This window comes from Peromyscus maniculatus, chromosome 11 (assembly GCF_049852395.1).
Source record: "Peromyscus maniculatus bairdii isolate BWxNUB_F1_BW_parent chromosome 11, HU_Pman_BW_mat_3.1, whole genome shotgun sequence".
Taxonomy (NCBI): Eukaryota; Metazoa; Chordata; class Mammalia; order Rodentia; family Cricetidae; genus Peromyscus; species Peromyscus maniculatus.
Genome location: NC_134862.1, coordinates 21,863,040 through 21,881,609, shown reverse-complemented (window position 1 = coordinate 21,881,609; position 18,570 = coordinate 21,863,040). Strand labels below are relative to the sequence as shown.

Genomic DNA, 18,570 nt, shown 5'->3' with positions numbered 1-18,570 from the left:
CTATAAGATAAAATCATCCAACTGATAGCCAGCTTTTGTTCTTCCGAGAATTATATTACTGAATTGCTGATTTTTAAAGCATAAGAAATGTATTATATATTTTAACCAATAAAAGATTTGGTTGGTTACTGGTGGACTGAAATGCTGAAGAAACCCCTCCCCCTATTTTGTTCTTTTGCAAAAATCAAGGTATATTCTAGGGTTTCCTGGTTGACCTCAACAGATAAACTGAGCTGATAGTCTTAGTTCAGAAATGATCTGAATGTAGATTTACAGTCTACGCGTACAGCTGGCTAAGTGAGATCGCTTTCACAGTTCTGCATGTATCCCATCGGCTCCCCATTAGTCACTGAACTCTTAAAACTGGTATTGTAACATTATTACAATGTTTTGCACCAATTTTATAAACTTTACAGTACAATATGTGTTCCTTTTCTGAGGCAAACCAAAGGTATATTTCTCAAGGTTCTGCTGCTATCAGCAGTGTTGATGGAGGATTTTTTATACATTTGTAATAGATAGAAATAAACCAGAAAAAAAGAAGAAAAAAAAGTGGTGGAGGAAAAGGTGAACACTGCAAGAATACTCAAAAGGGCTGAGAGTTGCAAACGCCAAGATTGGCTTTGCATAGTAAATGGAATAGAACAGCTCTGAACTATAGCTTACTTTTCCTGGTTTGGTCTGACAGAATGATTGAATGCTTTTGTACAAAAATCAGAGCCTTAAAAACAAGGATTTGGTGAGATTGTAAAATGGTGTGCCACTTTGGCAAAACAGTCTGGTGGTTGGTCAAAATGCAAAACATTGTTACTCTGTTACTCAACAATTCTACCCTTAGGAATATAACCTCAAACTACTGAAAATGTGCACCTATGAAACATGTACATGAAGGTTTACAGCAGTGTGTTGCTAATAGTAAAAAAGTTAAAACAACTCAAATAGCTATCAAATACTGGAGAGAAATAAAATGTGGCTTATTCATACAATAGAATATTATTAAGACATAAAAATGAATGAGAAACTGACAGATTAAATGACTTTGGTGAACCTTCATAATTTCATTTGTAGATCTTTCCATTTCTAATTTATAAATACATTTGGGGTTATAAATTATAAATGTACTGCCTCCTGTCAACATTGTATACTTCTATTTGATGATTTCTGTGTCAAATATTATATGGAAATGTTTCCAAGTATTTTCTGTATTAACTGTGAATGAATAGAACAAAATAAATTGCCTGAAAAAAAAAAAAAAAAGATTTGGTTGGAAACAGTCGCGCTTAGCATAAGTGGCTGTGAGTGCTCAGCTCCAAACAGGACATCTGCATCATACCCTTCCAGGGATCAGGAAGCACTGGGAAGAGGAGGCAGAGAGAGTTCAAAGTGGAAGCATGAGGAGGAGGAATGCTATAAACATGCCTCCTGGGCAGGACATGGCCGTTGCCCTCATGAGGTCTCTGCAGCTTGGGTCCTTGCAGAAGATATGCACAAAGTCAGGCCCATCAGTACATCAACATTTTCTCACGAAGGGGGAAGGGGCTCTGAAGACTTCCTTCCTGAGGAACTGTATGGATAACTAGCAGGGACCGGGAACAGGTGCCCCTTCTTAACAGTGTAACCGCTAATAAGTTACCGTGCTCCACTGAACAACCTCTCACCAACACTTACTCATGCAAGCAACCCTCAGTTAAACTCCGTGAGTCACAAAATAGAGGTCAGTGTAGGAGGAGGAATTGTGGAGAAGAAAAAAGGTTTCCATGGAAAAGACAGGGGCATTAAGGATAGTAGTGAGGGGGGATGAAAAATGACCAAAATTTATTATGTACATGTGAATTGTCAAAGAATTTTTTTAAGAAAAAGAAAGGGTGGGAAAATGTTTCCTGAATAAGAAAGCTCCTTCCCCCGGTTAATTAACTGATACAGTGCACTCCATCTTCAAAGAACTTAAAGCATTGTGTCCATTTATTATGATCAATATAGAATTTTGAGCTAAAGTTCATACTACTGTATTTAGGCATGCAGGAAACTTATATTTAAAAGTCAAGCTAAAGTAGAAACCCTTGGTCTGATTTGTAGTGTTCACTCACTCACAATCTCACTAACATAGAAAACCCAAAAACATTCAGCCCTTTATAAACTTCTCTGCTAACTCAATCATGTCACTCAGTACTCAAATGAGGTCTCAAAAATAAGAAATCCAGAAAAGCACTGGTCTAAATGTATCTTTTTGCAGGACTTCTCCAGTGTGAGGTCCACTAGCTCACAGGATCAGGCTGAAGATCTGCCATCTGGTAGACCTGCTTTGCAGATGCACAAAAGCTGAGATGCAAATTGTTGGTCCCTTGCCCCTGTACTCCTTTATCTACCTCTGAAGCCTCTACAGTGACCTCTCTCTGTCTATGGAGAGGCAAACTTGCCAGCAAATAAAATATTGTCAGACTCATCCTGGATAGTGAAGAGGAAGGGACAATTTGCTGTGAACTGAACTGTGACAGGAAGTCGTTTCACAGCCACACTCTCCCCAGTGGCCGCTGCTGCCTCGGTGCCTTCTTCATTGACGTCCACATAGGACTTGTGAACGACCGTGGATAAATACAGGCCTTTGTCTGGTGACATCCCAGAGAGATCAGCTTTGCCCACGCTGAAGATGTCCCTCATCCCTAGGGATTTCAAGAGGGAGTTTAGGTCATATTTCACTGCGAGATTGAATTTGGGGATGTGAACATCCACTTCTCTTTCCACCATGTTAGAAGAGTTGGTCCACTCTTGAAGCATCTTCACATTCAGGTGTTTTTCTATCTAAGAGTCAAAATACAGATGCGTACACATGAACCAAATGCACAGCTTCTGAGTGAAGCATGTTTCCGTGATTCCCACTGTGAATGGCTCAGCTTCATGATGGCTTTAACCTTTAACGCTCATGCGCTGCCTTTCTATTCGTTTAGCCTCACTTTCCCTTTCTGATCCCTGCTTCTCCTCTGTTCCCTCACTGACTTTCTCCGTGTACACTCTAGAACTCCCTCAGCATTTAGCCTTTACCTAAACTTCTCTGCTTATTGCTTCAGCCATCATTTCGTGCCTGCTTCCTGAATCAATCCTGCCATTTCTTCTTGGCCCTCACCTGAAACTTTGAGTAACATCTTTATGACCTTAGTTCTCATTTGGCTTCTAAGATGCCAGATCCCTTTGTCCTACCCTTAATGGCTCCAATCTCTCTGATGACGTTTACTCTCTTATGCTTCTTCTGAAGCTCAACATGGTACATGCTTGCCTAATGCCTTTGTGCTTCTTTCTGACGGGCATTTCAACTCCCACATATGTACTTAGGTTTCCCAAATGGTCCCAGCAATTGACTTCTCGTCATAAAATCAATCTTCATCATTTTGATTGTCATTTAAATGCTAATCTTGGGTATTTAATGCCCTATAGCCAGCCCTCTATAGCACCAGTATATAGACACTACATACTGTGTCATTTTTATTGTTAACTTGTCCCAAAGTTTAAAACTGTCATTACCTTCCCATTCTCATAATACAAAATTTTAAGATTAAGGTAGATATTCTTTCAAAGTATCCTTTTATCATTTTCATTTGCTAGCTCTAATCTGTTACCTTATGATAAAAACCAGCAGATCTCAGCTGCCTCATACTTAGCACACTTACACATGTTCTTTACTCTCCCCAGATCAGGAGGGTCTCCTCACTTCACCTGTCTATCTTCTATACATTTAGTAAAGCTCACGTGGAGATAATTCTCTAGGAACACCACCCTCAGAGCCTCATTCTAATTCATATCTTTTGGTTTTGCACATGACTGTGAGTGTATCCTCTGGTTAAAACTTCCCCCCAGCAAGGCTTCAGCAGATCTCTAGGATCCAGGAATCTGACTGGCATGACGTGAATCTGATTATCATGATTATTGCAGAAAGATGTCCACTAAGTGTCTCCTGAGGGATATATGTGTGCATTAATATTGTGTAACATAGTGAACTTACATAACTTTTTCAATGAATGAAGTGCTTGTCTGCCTGAATATATATTCCTAAAGGGCAGGAATCATCCTTAATCTACAGCTCCTGGGAAAAGACCACGAAGCCTAGTCGTGAGTCCATGACTGATGTACAGAAACCACAAGGCACACAGAGTATATGTGAAAGAGTGGGTACACACACACACACACACACACACACACACACACGCACGCACGCACACACGCACACACGCACGCATGCACTCCCACATTCATTGCAAGGTGGCATTGTTGAGCTTTTACCTGGTTTACATTGGCTGTGCCCCCTGGAAGCAGGATGATCATTTTTAGCTTGTTGTTGGCATAGGGAAGCTCAAGGACTTGCATCTGTGGCTCTCTTATGAAGGCCAGTTTGAACGTCCCAGTCTGGAACATCATGTCCACAACTGCACTTTTACCCTATGGTTAAAAAGATTATGATTAAAGTGTACAGTCGCAGTGCACATGTATGTGCACTTTATTTTTATAATGCAGATACCCATGTTAGCACCGCAAATTATAAATCATTGACTGTACTCTTTTATTACTTTTCTTTGCCATGAGTTATCAATTTGTAATCATACAATATGTCAAAGTTAGAGACTGTGGAAGTTTAATAATATAGAGATGATTTCTGTCTTTAATTACGACAGCAGAGTCTCCAGCTAAAATGACTTATACTGGAAATCAAATGAAAGGTTCAGTATCTTTTCTAAGCCATGTGGATACTGTCCAGGACAAAATCAGAGTTGATTAGCAGTCACAGGAAGTAGCCACGGTGTGAATATCAAGACTACAAGGGCAGAACAGAAGGAAGAGAAGAGGTCTCCATTCTTTCAGGGAGCCTCTGTCCAGTGAGAGAAGTTACTGGAATCTTGAAAAGTAAAAGCTTTCAGCAACTTACAGCAATGTTTTCATGAAATATTTCTGTATTGTCCTTAAATTATTATTTCATTTTAAGACTTGTCATTGGTCTGAGAATGAAATACTCACCACACTTATATGAAAGGGAGCCTTCACGGTCTCTCTTTTCTCAAACTTATTTTTCCATTGTCCCTTGAAATATATGGCACTCACTAGGACCATGACAGAGGAGGGGTCAATTGTACCCTTTCCAAATAGGTTTGTGACTTTTCCTTGTAGTAAAACAAACAAAAGAAGAGGTAATTTTATTTGGATTAACTTGTTGCTAATAAATATTTGCACAGTGTTTTTTCAGACAGTAATTTTACATTTGAGGTCCCAGAAGAACTCATGTTTCTGGACATAGAGTCTTTCCCTGTCACAGGTACTTCTGGTCTAGGAAGTAATGCCTTAGGGGTGACTCAATTTGTCCTATACCTACTCGTTTCTAACAAATTATTGTCTATTATTTATAAAACTCTTTACTAACTTCTGTAGCTTATCTTTAAATGATCCCCTCCGTAGGTGAACAGGATGGCTCAGCACAGCAGTTCTCAACCTGTGGGTCGCAGCTTCTTTGGGGCTTGTGTATCAGATATCATGCATGTCAGATATTTACATTTCAATTTATTACAGTAGCAAAATTACAATTATGAAGTAGCAACAACATAATTTAATGGTTGGGGGTCACCACACATGTGGAACTGTGTTAAAGGGTCACGGCATTAGGAAGGTTGAGGGCTGCCTTAGCAGGTGAAAATACTTAGCACACAAGCCTGCTGTTGAAAACCCAGGTCTTTCATTGCTATCTACCTGCATGTTGACTTCACACTAGGTAACTTCAGCTTCCTTGTTAGCAAAGCAAAGTAAGACTTTTACCAAAGTTGTACACATACAGATACATGTATGCTTACACACTTACACACACACACACACACACACACACACACACACACACACATACACACACACAGAGTTATCCTTACCATTAGTTTTATTTTCAACCCAAGCATTAATAATTTTCCTTGTCTCTTCTGTAGACAATTCAAAATCAACAGATTGCAGTTTGGCTTGGAACAGTTTCTCAGAACATCTTAAATATTGCTGTAAAAAAAAAGGTGAATTGAAAGACAACCCAAAAATAGTACAAAGAGGGGTCTGGGAGATGGCCAGTGAGTAAAGTGTGTGCTATGCAAGTGTGAAGAGCTGAGCTTGCTCCCCAGACCCACATGAAAGCCAGGTGGCATGCACTTGACTCTAGTTCCCCTTCAAGAAGATAGAGAGCAGATAGGTCAACCCCCAGGAGCTAGGGCCTGGATAGGCCAGCATAAACATTGGTGAACAAGGAAGAGACCCTGTTTTACAAAAGGTGAAAAGAGAGAACTGACAGCTTTCCTCTGACTTCCACATACACACACTGGCTCAGGTAGTGACTCACACAGTGACACACAGCAACACACACATGCACACACACTGGCTCAGGTAGTGACTCACACAGTGACACACAGCAACACACACACACACACACACACACATACACACACTGGCTCAGGTAGTGACTCACACAGTGACACACAGCAACACACACACACACATGCACACACACGTATGCACATACATACATAAACCACAAAAAATAGTTTAAAGAAAATACATACATACACACGCACACACACATACACACACAAGAAAGAACATTATAGCACAGAATGTTCTAAAATCCTAACACAGAGACAAACATCTGTTGATATAACAAGCTTAAAAGTAAGAATGTCCATGAGTACTTGTCTTTAAATCCAAAGATTTTCCGAAAATGAAAAATATCCAGAAACATTTGGATGTTTTCCCATTATGTCATAGACTTTCTTATACCAATATATTCAAATCAAAATGATGAATTTCATACACTGAGTAGCTTTTTTGTCTGTCCCTATGTTTTTCCTCCTCAAAGTTAAGAAACAAGAGTGTTACAGGAAAATCAGTAAGCATAGTGGCTAAATAACTCCTTACCCCAGAAACAAATTCAAACCACCACCACCCCCCAAAAGCAACATATATCTCCTGTCTTGTCTGGGTCACTGTTTTGAGAAGTAAAGCACACCAGCTCAAAGGAGATGATCCTGGACTTCATCACATCAGACACTCAGCAGAGCACATTTTTGTGAGCCTCTGTGACAGCAGAAAGAGGAGTCTGCAGTGCCAATGTGGCCCACCCACCTCAGACGCAGAAGTTCTATCAGTGATATGTGACATCTAACGCAGCTTAAGCCACCAGACTGAGAAGACAAACGAATGTTTGAGGCTTCCTCTCACTGCCTCAGTAATCCTGGTTAGATGGAGATGGACCAAGGACACCAGGGTTTCATGTCCGTCATGGCAGGAAGAAGCCTTGAGTTTAGATAAGGACCAAATCTAATTCTTGATAATTATCTCTGTGACCTTTGTCAATTGAAATTTTCAGAATCTGTTTTAGAGACTCTAGAATTTGTGGAAAATTTGTACCTTTTCATAGCACAATGAAATGACTGTATGAAACAATGGCTGTGATGCGTTCATGAGTGACTGGCACAGGGTATCAATTAAACTTTCAGTGAAACTACACACTACAATGTTGTGGGTAAGGACTGAAACCCATCTCCAATTCTGGAGCTAGACAAAAATATTCTAAGCCTCTTATTTTAAAGACGGAAGTGGGTTGCTCAAAGTCATATGTATAAATGGAAAGAAAACTCACATCTCTTGATTCCTAGTGGAATGTACTAGCAACTACCTCATGATAGTCTATCGTCAAGGGACTTTGTAAAAGATGAGAAATGGGTTTCACTTCTCTCATCCATAAAGGGCAATTCTTACAAATGACTTTCATTTTGTGTTTCATCTCTGACTTTAGTTCTTGCACAGCTTTAGGGATTTTTCAGAGAAAGCAATTTTCATGCGATATTGCAGAACTCTAAGTGGGAATTTTGATAAAGCCATTTCTCAGAAACTCTAAGCTCAAATTCAACATTGTAAAGAATACCATAAGCTCTCCTCGCTCTCCCTCAACTTTATATTATGAAATTCAGAGCCTCCAGGCGTGCTTACCTTGTGGAATGTTATCGTCTTAGTCCCATAGATTCTATTGGCAATGCTGAGGGAATTTGGTTGGTTGATTTGGGATAGCAGGGCTCCAAACTCAGAATGTATCCTTCCACCGTGGCTGCACTGACAGGTGAACAAAAAAGAAAAGCAGTTGGTTTCTTGTCACTGAGGAGGTATACAAAAGTGAAGAAACAGTATCTGCAGATCAAGATGCTTGCCTTCCAGCAAGCAGCAGTGAACGCCAAGAGATGAACCATCCAAGCACCTTCCTTGATTTCCTTCAGCATTTAATCTCAGCAGACTGTACACAGATTCGCATGTACTTACTTGTTGGTCCTAATAATTTAATTCAAAAGCTTAGGTTTTTATGAACAAAGAGATTCTAATGCAAGTTCTGCAGCTGCCTTTGTATCTATATTTTTATTTTCAATGTTTGGTCTTTTATTCTTTCTTTTTTTCTTTTCTTTTCTTTTTTTGACAGCTTGTTGCTTTCTGCTATTTTTTTCATTGTGATCTCTTCTTCATTGCCATCTCTCATCCCCTTAGATTCTTGTTGACTCTTTCTTCCCAACTAATGGATATGGTCTTAGTAAATAGTCCTGGCTTGAATTTATTATATACACCAGTCTGGCATTGAACTTGCCAACAATCCTCCTGCCTCGTACGTGCTGAGATTACAAACATAAACCAACATACCCTACTAATGTCTTCATTCTTCAACCTTCACTAACAAGATCTAATACATTCACTGGTATTTGTGCAGTAGCAGTTCTGCTAAATTTGCAACTGTGATACATATAAATTATAATTAAGAGTTCATTGATCTCAAAGAGGCAACGCCTACATTTTATAAACAACGGTTCCTAATAAGTAGGGTTTCTGAGAAGGTTTCAATTTGTGTGTGTGTGTGTGTGTGTGTGTGTGTGTGTGTGTGTGTGTGTGTTGCATTTGTTTCACCTTGCCTGCCAAAAGCACCTGAATAGTCTAATAAAAGATGAACGGCCAATAGCTAGGCAGAAGAGGGGCTGGCAGGCAGAGAGAATAACTAGTACAAGAAATTTAGGCTTGAGAAGAACGAAAGAGAAGAAGAGAGGAGAGAATGAGGGAGAAAGAGAGGAAGACATCCAGGCACAGCCAGGCAGCCACCAGCCAGCAGACACAGAGTAGGACATACAGAAAGTGAGGTTTAAAAAGGAAAAGGCAAAACATAGATGAAGAGAAACAAGTTAAGTTATAATAGCTAGCAAGAAATGAGTCTAAGCTAGACTGAGCATTCATAACTAATATCAAGTCTCCATGTTATGATTTGGGTGCTGGTTGGTGGCCTAAAAGAAAAAGTCTGGTATATCCAAGCACCATGCAAGAATTCTAAGTAAATGAGTGAATACTTCTTTAAGAATAAAAACGATTGTCTCAGAGAATATAAATGGGGCCACACCAGGGACAGTATGTAATTAAATGGCAACCATTTCTCAGAATCTCTTAGTGGGTCAACAAAACTACATGCGTGGATGAATCTGGCAGTCAATATCAGACACAGGCACAGAACAGAAAAGTCTGAGTGAAGATGACAATAATCAGTTAAAAAAATTGGATGGAGAGGCTTTGGCATTACTGTTATCATTACTACCATGTGCTAAACTCAATACTCTGCTGTAGTAATTGGAAAGATTGTCAGAGGAGTCCAGACAGAGCTGACTTTCTTTTTCTTTTTCTTTTTTTTTTTTTCAAGACAGGGTTTCTCTGTGTAGTTTTGGTGCCTGTCCTGGATCTCGATCTGTAGACCAGGCTGGCCTCAAACTCACAGAGATCTGTCTGGCTCTGCCTCCAGAGTGCTGGGATTAAAGGCATGTGCCACCACTGCTGGCCCAGAGCCACCTTTTTTATGGACCCAAGAGAGGACTCCACTACTCTCCTCATGAAATATGATTTCCTGATGTGTAATGCTAAGAGTACTTGATATCTCAGCAGTGATATCCTCATACCTCAGAAGAGTCTTTCATCTTTGGTTTTAAGAATTCTGAAAAGTTGTCATAGTGGAGCACCTAGGAAAAGAAAAGATCAACTGACCATGAAAGTGATACACAGTCAATAAAATCTGAGAAATGTATTCATTTTTCATTTCAGATCAACATCTGATAACATATGTTCCAAGTCCTGAGTTAATTCTTTGAGTTTCTATCTAACCTTCCCAACAACTCCATGAGTAAATACTATCACCTCCATTTTATGTTAGGAGAACAGAGATCAAAAAGGACAAGCACCCTTGCCCCAGACCATAGTTAATCAGGTTCTAGGAAATGAGTGTTATTATCTCAGGCCACTCTGCCTTTTTTTCCTACTCTTCAGGCCTTTATATAGAGTATTGACCATTGAGAGTCCTAGAAACATGACAGTTTCTCAGTAAAGTAAGATAAGAAACTATCCTAAGAATTATAAAGAGATATTTTTCTAAACATTCTCAGTAATAAAAATACATAGATTGGAAAGACCCTGGTGACCGGTGTCATGTGACAGATCACCATTCCTCTGTTTTCCTGGTTGTAAAATAAGGATAACAATCTCTGTCTGCTAACAGGATTATCCTGAAGAAATTTAGTAATAAATTCTTTTTTTTAATTTATTTAAAATATTGTGAGGGTTTGGGTTTTAGATGGAAAGAATAATACCAAACATGTGTCTCTATTATATTCAAATCGCCAAAATAAAAGTTACTGCAAAATGTAGTTGATATAAAAGGAGTTATGTGTTGTATTGATTTGCATTAAACTATATTACTTAAAACTTTTTGCCTTTCTAAGAAACATGTCTTACCTAAGTATGCCTTTTCATTACACAAGATGATATTTTTTTAATGAAAAATGGCTGAAATTTGGCAGATTAGAGGTGGCACATAAAAGATATCTGCGTTCTGGGGATGTTCTCCTCCAGTCCTTACCTTTTCCATTTGCTCAGCACTCTTGCCTCTGGCGCCCAGAAGGAGCATGCTTAGAGCATAGAACATAGAGAGTGGAGAAAAGAAGATGTTTTCTCCTGCATTGCTACTGCTCAGCTCTTTGAATACATCAAGGCAAAATTCAGCATTTGCTGTGGTGATGGGGTTCATATTTGTGCCAAACAATGCCTAAAAACAGAGCAGAAATAATCCAGTCCTTGTGTATTACTTTCTGTTTTCAAATGCTTATGCTACACAAACTCAAACAATTGTTTTCCCACCAGATTGCCCACATTCACGGCCTCATGAGAACAGAGTGTCACCTTTCCATGCAGTTCCATGAGAGCAACCTGACACTTGCCACAGTTTTATCCCCTCCTTGGCACTCTTCCAGGAATGCAGAGCAAAGCTGGGAAGGTGGTCAAAGCTCTCCACCTACTCAGAGCCATGTCATCAGTGAAAATCCACAGAGAAAAACCCGAGAGAAGGAAAGATTGTGGAGGCTACTTTAGGGAAAGAGCATGTTGGGAGAGAAAGTTCAGTGCTACAAACATTGACAGAGCACTAAGAGTAGAGAGCCCCAGAAACAGCAATCTGCAAGAGCAGTTCCCAGCCACTGGGGGACTTTATTCTCAAGAGGGCTCATTGCCAACAAACACTTCTTTGCTTTGTCTTCCTTGTGGTGACTTTCCTCTCATCCACTGCCTGCTGCCCGGGGACCCTTCTGTCTCACACTCAAGATCTTTCTCCATTGCTAAACTTGGTTCATCAGAATTTACCAGAATTCAGATCTGAGTCTTATTTGTCTTTACACTCACACACCAGGTGACCTCATCCCATGTTCAAATATCACCAACACACTGTTAGGTCTTTGTTCTAGTTTGAATATAAAATGTGCCCCCCATGGACTCATGAACTGAACAGATGTTCTCAAGCTGGTAGAACTACCATGAGAGGCTCTGGAAATGTTAGGGAGGACCTGTTCAGAGGAAATAGGTCACTAAGTGCATGGACTTGAAGCTATTCATTCACTCTCCCTTTTCCTCTCTCTCTCCATCTCTCTGACCCTCTCCTTTCTCTCCCTCCTTCCTTCCCTCTATAACTGGACCTATTCTATCATTCCTTCACCATGTGAGACTGAGCTTTCTGAAACTATGAGCCAAATGAAACTCTTTGTTTGTTTCCCCAGATGTGGTCACAGCAAAAACAAAGCTGACTCTCTATTTAGGCTGCCCCTCAATTCTACCCATATGTCTGACTACACACTCAACATCTCCTCCTAGATGCCCCATGGGTCCTTCACACCTGTCATGATGAAAAGCAACCTTTTGGCTCTCACTCTATGGTGTCTTCTCCCTCACAGCTTTCTTCATTTCTGTAACCCCCAATTCTACCTTTCTATTTTTCTGGCTAATAACCTTAGGTTCTCCTTTAATACTTTCTCACTCTGGTTTACCTTCAATCTATGAAAATATCTCCATTCCTCTGCTTTCAAAGGTGCTCAAGTCACCAGTTTTACCACTCTGGTCAAAGCGTCTATCCCCCCCCCCCCCTTGCAATACTGAAATACTTTCTACACCTCGCTGCCTCCTTCACTGTTTCTGTCCTCTGTGCTGTTTTCTTGAGAAGCAAGAGTGAGTCACTTAAAGTTCAGATGCTCATGTTGCTCTGTACTCAGCATCCTCAGTACCTTCCCATTCTCACAAAAAGCCAAAGCCAGCAAGGCTCTCTGGTCTGGCTCTGGCTCCTCAGACCTATCACTGCCCCACTGCACTGACCCTCACTACTTTAGCATTGCCATCCATCTAACATGCCAAGTATGTTCATCTTAGGCCTTCTACACTGTTATCCCTGCTCTGGGTGTTCTTCCCACCAGTAGTCAGATGGCAGTTCATTTCCCGCTCTCTTCGGGAAGGCACCTCAGTAATAAGCCTTTCCCTAATGATCCCCTTTGAAAACTCAGCCCACATAACCACATCACATCTCTCCAATATATTTTTCTTTCTAGAACATACCACCTTACTCACTACATATTCAATTTTTTTTTATCTGATCTACTCCCTAGCATACTGGCTCTTTTGTTTTCACTGATGGACATATAGGAAACCTTTAAAAAACATCTGTGAAAGAAATGAAGAGAGGGATTTTAATCTGGTAATACAGCATTATGCAGGTGTACATGGAATTAAGTGGGATTACAGAAGAGGACACAGATCTACCCAGAGAGGCAGATTCCCCCTACTGTTTTCTGAAGAATAAAAGGAAGTCTTCTAGGAAGGTGCACATAGGAAGAACATTCCTGAGAAAAGCAATGGAGTAAAAAGAGACGAACATGCCTAAAGAGAAATTTATGTATCAAGGAAATGAAACAGGAAGACAAAAGCCGTGGAAAGTGGAGACAGAGACAAGTAAGACTGTGTCTTTGGGTATACACGCTCCACTAAGGCGTCAGAAGGCCCCAGAGGGCTCACTGTGGAATTGAGTTGCCAGGGCATCTAGCCAGTGTTCCTCATCTCCATGGCCTTCCCATGCACCCTTTTCCGATTTCTTCTGAAATCTTGTGAAGGGTCTCCCTCCCTCCCTACCTCCCTCCGGCTTCGCAGACATCATGGTTGTAAATGTTGATTGCCCACCAGTCAGCAAGAGGGCTGGCTGCAGTGCAGATTCCATGTGTGCTTATGAGGAGGCTTTCTGCTTCCTGGTCCCCAGAAGCAGCTCCTAATTACCTGAACCAATTAAGACAATTCTGCATTCCATGTCAGTGAGTGGCTTAGGACTCAAAATCTTCTGAAGTCTTTGCTAAGGAAAACTTTTCTCTGGAAAAAGCTAAAGAAGACACCCCTAGGAGAATCTACTTCATTTCAGAGCTATGCTGTATACGAGTGGCTACCAATGAAGTAGCTTTTCATGGTCGTGAGGTAAGTAGTCAGAAAGAAAACACAGCATACCAGAGGAGAAAGATGGGGAAATCTGAGTCCTTAATGACTCACCATTGAGTGGGTGGATATACAGCCTTGGATCTACCCTGCTTTGGGATTTCTTGCTATGTCATAGGAAAGCTGTGTCTTGCTATTTAAATGAAAAGTTTTGTTGAGTCTTCAGTTACTTGCAGCCAAAAGAATCAGCACTTTAGGAATCTCCTTATGTCCCCTTGTCCACTAACACCAACAAGAACACTTATTAACACTCACACTTTCCTAATGCACCTACAAATTTTAGACTCTCACAGATCTGAAAACGCCTCATTCTTTCACCTCTAATCTCCTTACTCTCACAGGTTTTTAGAATCCTGACCTAAGCACATGCTCCCCAGGACAATATGGCAAACCCGCAGTACTCTTCCCCACTTCTGAGCATTTACTGTATAGTTTACTGTAGGTCTTCAGCCATGCCCATTCCTGAGCTCACTGCAGTTGTATTCCCAGGGGTGTGACCTATGTGTCACTGATTTAGGAATGTATGTCATACTCCCCTTCAAAACTTAATACTTTGTGTTCTGACTGTCATAAAGAGCTGAGAGCACGTGGTCCTCAGACCTGAGAGAGGGAGGAGAGCATGTGGCTCAACCATCATCAGTTAACAAAGAAGCAAAAGGAAATGTGTCACTTGTGGACTTTCAAAACAATGAGCAGTGGCATTTACACGGTGCCAGTGATGATCGCACCTTCCTGCAATTAAAACAGGTGGATCTAAACTTATTTATAAGCACCAGATGCTATGCGTGTCAGCTCTTAGGCCAGCACAGCACACTAGAGTCAAGCCTGAGCCAGACAAGTCTTAGCTTTTGAGTTTTTTAAACAAAAATATCACAGGGGCTTTGCTGATCTCTTTCCACTGACATGCAAACCTATGTCTTCACCAGGATGCTGTCCTTCAACTTAATTTCAATACAGCACTCTATAACATCAGTAATAATTAGTGTCTTTGAAAAACATTTATTTGGTAATCTTAGTAATAAAAGTCCACCCAGTAGTGAGGTATATCCAAGCTGGCCTTTCTTCACACTATAGTCTACATTGCAGAGGGTGGAGTAGGTGAGCAAAGTCAGTCCTAAGATGTGATTTCAGATTATTCAATTTATGTTATGTTTTTATTATAAAGTCGTCATTGAAACCTACAATTACTGGGGTTTCTTTAAAAGAGACTTTAGAATACATGGTATAGTTCACTAACCGTGTTCTGCACTTTAAAAAATTCTGTTTCTTTCTTTATAATCATGAGTAGAACAGCTCCCAGAATCACACCCCTAGCCTCTTGCAGTGAGTCGTCCTTGAACTGCACAGGCCACTCTCTTCTTCACTCACCACTTTAAACCTACCTCATTTTTTCCCCTTCACTCTCAGACCACACTTTTCATTTCTTTAGAGAATACCCCCTTTATGTGTTCTGGAAAAATATTGATTTTTGTTGTGTCATATACATTTTGGCTTTCCTAAAGGAGCTTTTGCTAAGTCATTTTTCTTCATTTAGGACCATATGCTTAAAACGCATCACTCCCATCTGGTGAATCCTTGTACTCTCTTAAGATGTCAGCCTCTTTACTTGAATGGCCTCCTGCACCACACCATCACAGGCAGTGCTGTGAGGAACATCTTCATATGTCCTGTCTACACACCTGCACTAGAATGCCCCTGAGAAGTAACTGATTGGACCACAGGGTTCATGTACCAAGTACTGTATGTGCAGGATTCAGAACCTTTAGTCTTGAAGGAAGTGCTACACTTCTGCAGTTCAAGATTCATTCAGAGCTTGAGAGAGCACACACTGTTAGGATTGGAACTGGGGTCCATCTCTCCTGAATCTCATGCTTCTCCCACTGCCTGCCACATGCTATTAAATAACATCAAGAACATTGGCAACTAGCATCAATAAATAAGAGTTAATAAACAATACTACTTGTTTGACCTCACAGTTGAATCTGGCAGTTCACAGTACAAAGAAGGAAAACACTAAGTTCATATTTGAAAAACTATTGGAAATTGATAATCATAATAATGCCATAAGCTGCATTATAAACCTGTTGTCTGCAGGTTTATATTGCAGCATTCATGATGTCTGCACTCTCTGTTAATTCTCTAGAATCTACATTGGTAACCATAAACAGAATTCTTTTACAACACCTCTAGTTTTAAAGTTGCATTCAAATAAATTTATGTTGTAACCTCTACTGACATTTCGTCTCCATCTGGGTGACTCTCTTTGCAAATACAGAGGAATGTGTGGATGAACTACACACTTGAGTCCAGTGGATATGCTGGTCTCCGTCACTAGAATGATTACTCCTTGAGGGAAGGGAAACATCCTTATGAAATCATCAGTGTCTTCATGTCCACCCCAGAACCAATATATATTAGAGAAAACAACACTGAGCATTTTACCACTTTTAGACTAATTAAGACTAGCAAGTCAGTTTACAGGAAGAAGAGTCCACTGGAGAAAAGTCTAAAAGCATATGAATCTTATAAAGCATGTGTAGATCCCACCATGGCCTAACCCAGCTCAGAAGAAAAAGACAGGAGTTCCATGGAAGGCGATCAAGTGTAATTTGAAAAGAAGAAGAGTATTATAGAAAGCTTTCTTGAACATCTGTGCACATTTCTACTATATTTTAGGGTAAGAAACATCTGCCAGGAAAATGGAATGTGACATCTCAGGGTAGCTGTCAGAGAGAATGAAGCAAAGAAAGACTCCTGAGCCTCTTGTCCTTTTTAGTTTAAAAAGATGGATTCAACAAGAGTTGGCTATATTCAGGAAATGTCAGGAGGGGACATGTATCAGAAATAGGCCTGTAAGGGAAAGTCAGCTCTTTCAGGGCACATATGTGGCAAAGATCTCAACTTCTTATAACATGGGGCACTGCCTGGAAAAAGTACATGCACAGAGAAACTCACAGACACATCCACAAAGATATACACAGACACACAGAGGAAATGTCTCTCTGTCTTTGTCTCTATTTCTCTCTCTCTCTCTCTCTCTCTCTCTCTCTCTCTCTCTCTCTCTCTCTCTGTCTCTCTCTGCCTCTGTCTCTCTCTGTGTCTCTCTCTGTGTCTCTCTGTCTCTGTCACACACACACACACACACACACACACACACACACGTCCACCTTTCCACCTGTACACACAAGGAAATATCACACAGAAAAAAGGATAATACTTATTTAAAGGATTAGGATTAATACTAAGAAAATATAAGGATAATTTCTTTACAAAATCAATTAGATTCATGAGATCTGGTTAGCTGAATTAATGACTTTATAATGCACATTTTCAATGATATTCAGATAAACTAACAGCATTATCAAAAGGTCAGCGAACGGCCACATTCAGTTAAGTAACAAGCTACCCCTTCATCTGACTCATTATAGACCTGTCAAGTGTCATATTTTACTTTTATCTATTGCCCTCTGACAACAATTCTACTCATAAAGCACAGAAGTATTTCTCTTTACCTTTGTTGCTTCCCAGTGGTGATGGGCACAGTTTGGCTGGTTGGACTGGAGTGCGTCCTTCCAAAGGAAACACAAGCTTCACTTTCCGCTCCTCCCTTTCCACAGTGTCGTTATGATTCAGCTTCTCACTTGCTGGGCAGGAAGTACAACCCTAAGAAGGAAGTCCTTCTGAAGGCATCCAGTAACTTTGGAAGAATTACAGGTGAACTGTGATTTCTGGAGAGCATTGTACATATTCTCACCCTGCTGTACTAATGAAGAATCATAGACAAGTCTAGCTTCCACTAAAAGAAAACGAGTTGTCTTTCTGAAGAAAATAGTATGAACACATCCCATTAATAGGGCCCGTGGGGTTCCAGGGGTTGCCAGAGTCATTATAAACAACACAAAGCCACTCAGTTGGAAAGACTCTGGTGGTGACAGATGCTTTCTTGCTGGAGGCACATTTATTTCAAGGTCCTTTGAGCTTTTCTTCAGGGAGCATGTGTTTTTACACGTAGCTTCAGCAATCTACTATCAAGTAAACCCTACCTCATAAAAAGACCACAAGAGTGTGCTCCAACAGGAATTATCCTGTGGTTTCCTAAGAATGACTGCTACGAACAAGGCACACAGGCCTCTCACAGCAAAAAGCCACCTGTGTTGATGAGGCACATGGCTGAGACACAATTCAGAAGTGGAGGAGAAAAACTATAGAGCATAGATAGGGTTGAAGGCTGATGATAGATGTTTAGGAGGAGGAGGAGCTAGAATCATCAATATGAGAAGCCCTTATGGTCTTGCCAAGGGCCAATCTTATGCATGCAATACGCAGCCCAGCTTCCCCAAGATGGTACCAGTACCCGTCTGAAATGGGTAAAGAAAGCTATAAAGGCAGACTCATCTGCATTTATGGTAGAAGAAAATTGTTTATGACCACAATTTTCTCCATATTCTCATCATGCAATATGCCTTTCCTTAGTTGAAATTAATAATTGTATAAAATGCAAAACCAAGAAAACTTGAGGGTAAAAATATGGTCCTCATCCCATTAAGTCTTCAATATTCTGATAAAAAAAAAAGTAGCTTTATACAATTAACCAAATGGAACTAAAAATGTTCCCCTGTCCTCCAATGTCTCTCTGCTCAGACTGAGTGATTTCTCACATGATCCCAAACCAACTTGAGTTTTTGATGATTTGGAAAGCTCATACCC

The 18,570-nt window shown here is 40.4% G+C and overlaps 1 protein-coding gene across 1 annotated transcript; it reads right to left on the bottom strand.

The window, feature by feature from the left end:
* Positions 1-254: 254 nt before the first annotated feature.
* Serpinb11 (serpin family B member 11) lies at positions 255-17,487 on the bottom strand. The gene is made up of 8 exons (XM_006993695.3): positions 17,376-17,487; positions 10,931-11,116; positions 9,978-10,037; positions 7,996-8,115; positions 5,898-6,015; positions 5,002-5,144; positions 4,273-4,428; positions 255-2,799 (listed from the first exon to the last, which is right to left on the bottom strand). The coding sequence occupies exons 2-8, from the start codon at positions 11,096-11,098 to the stop codon at positions 2,398-2,400; spliced, it is 1,167 nt and encodes a 388-aa protein (XP_006993757.1). The 5' UTR covers positions 11,099-11,116; positions 17,376-17,487; the 3' UTR covers positions 255-2,397.
* Between the last annotated feature and the right edge of the window lie 1,083 nt (positions 17,488-18,570).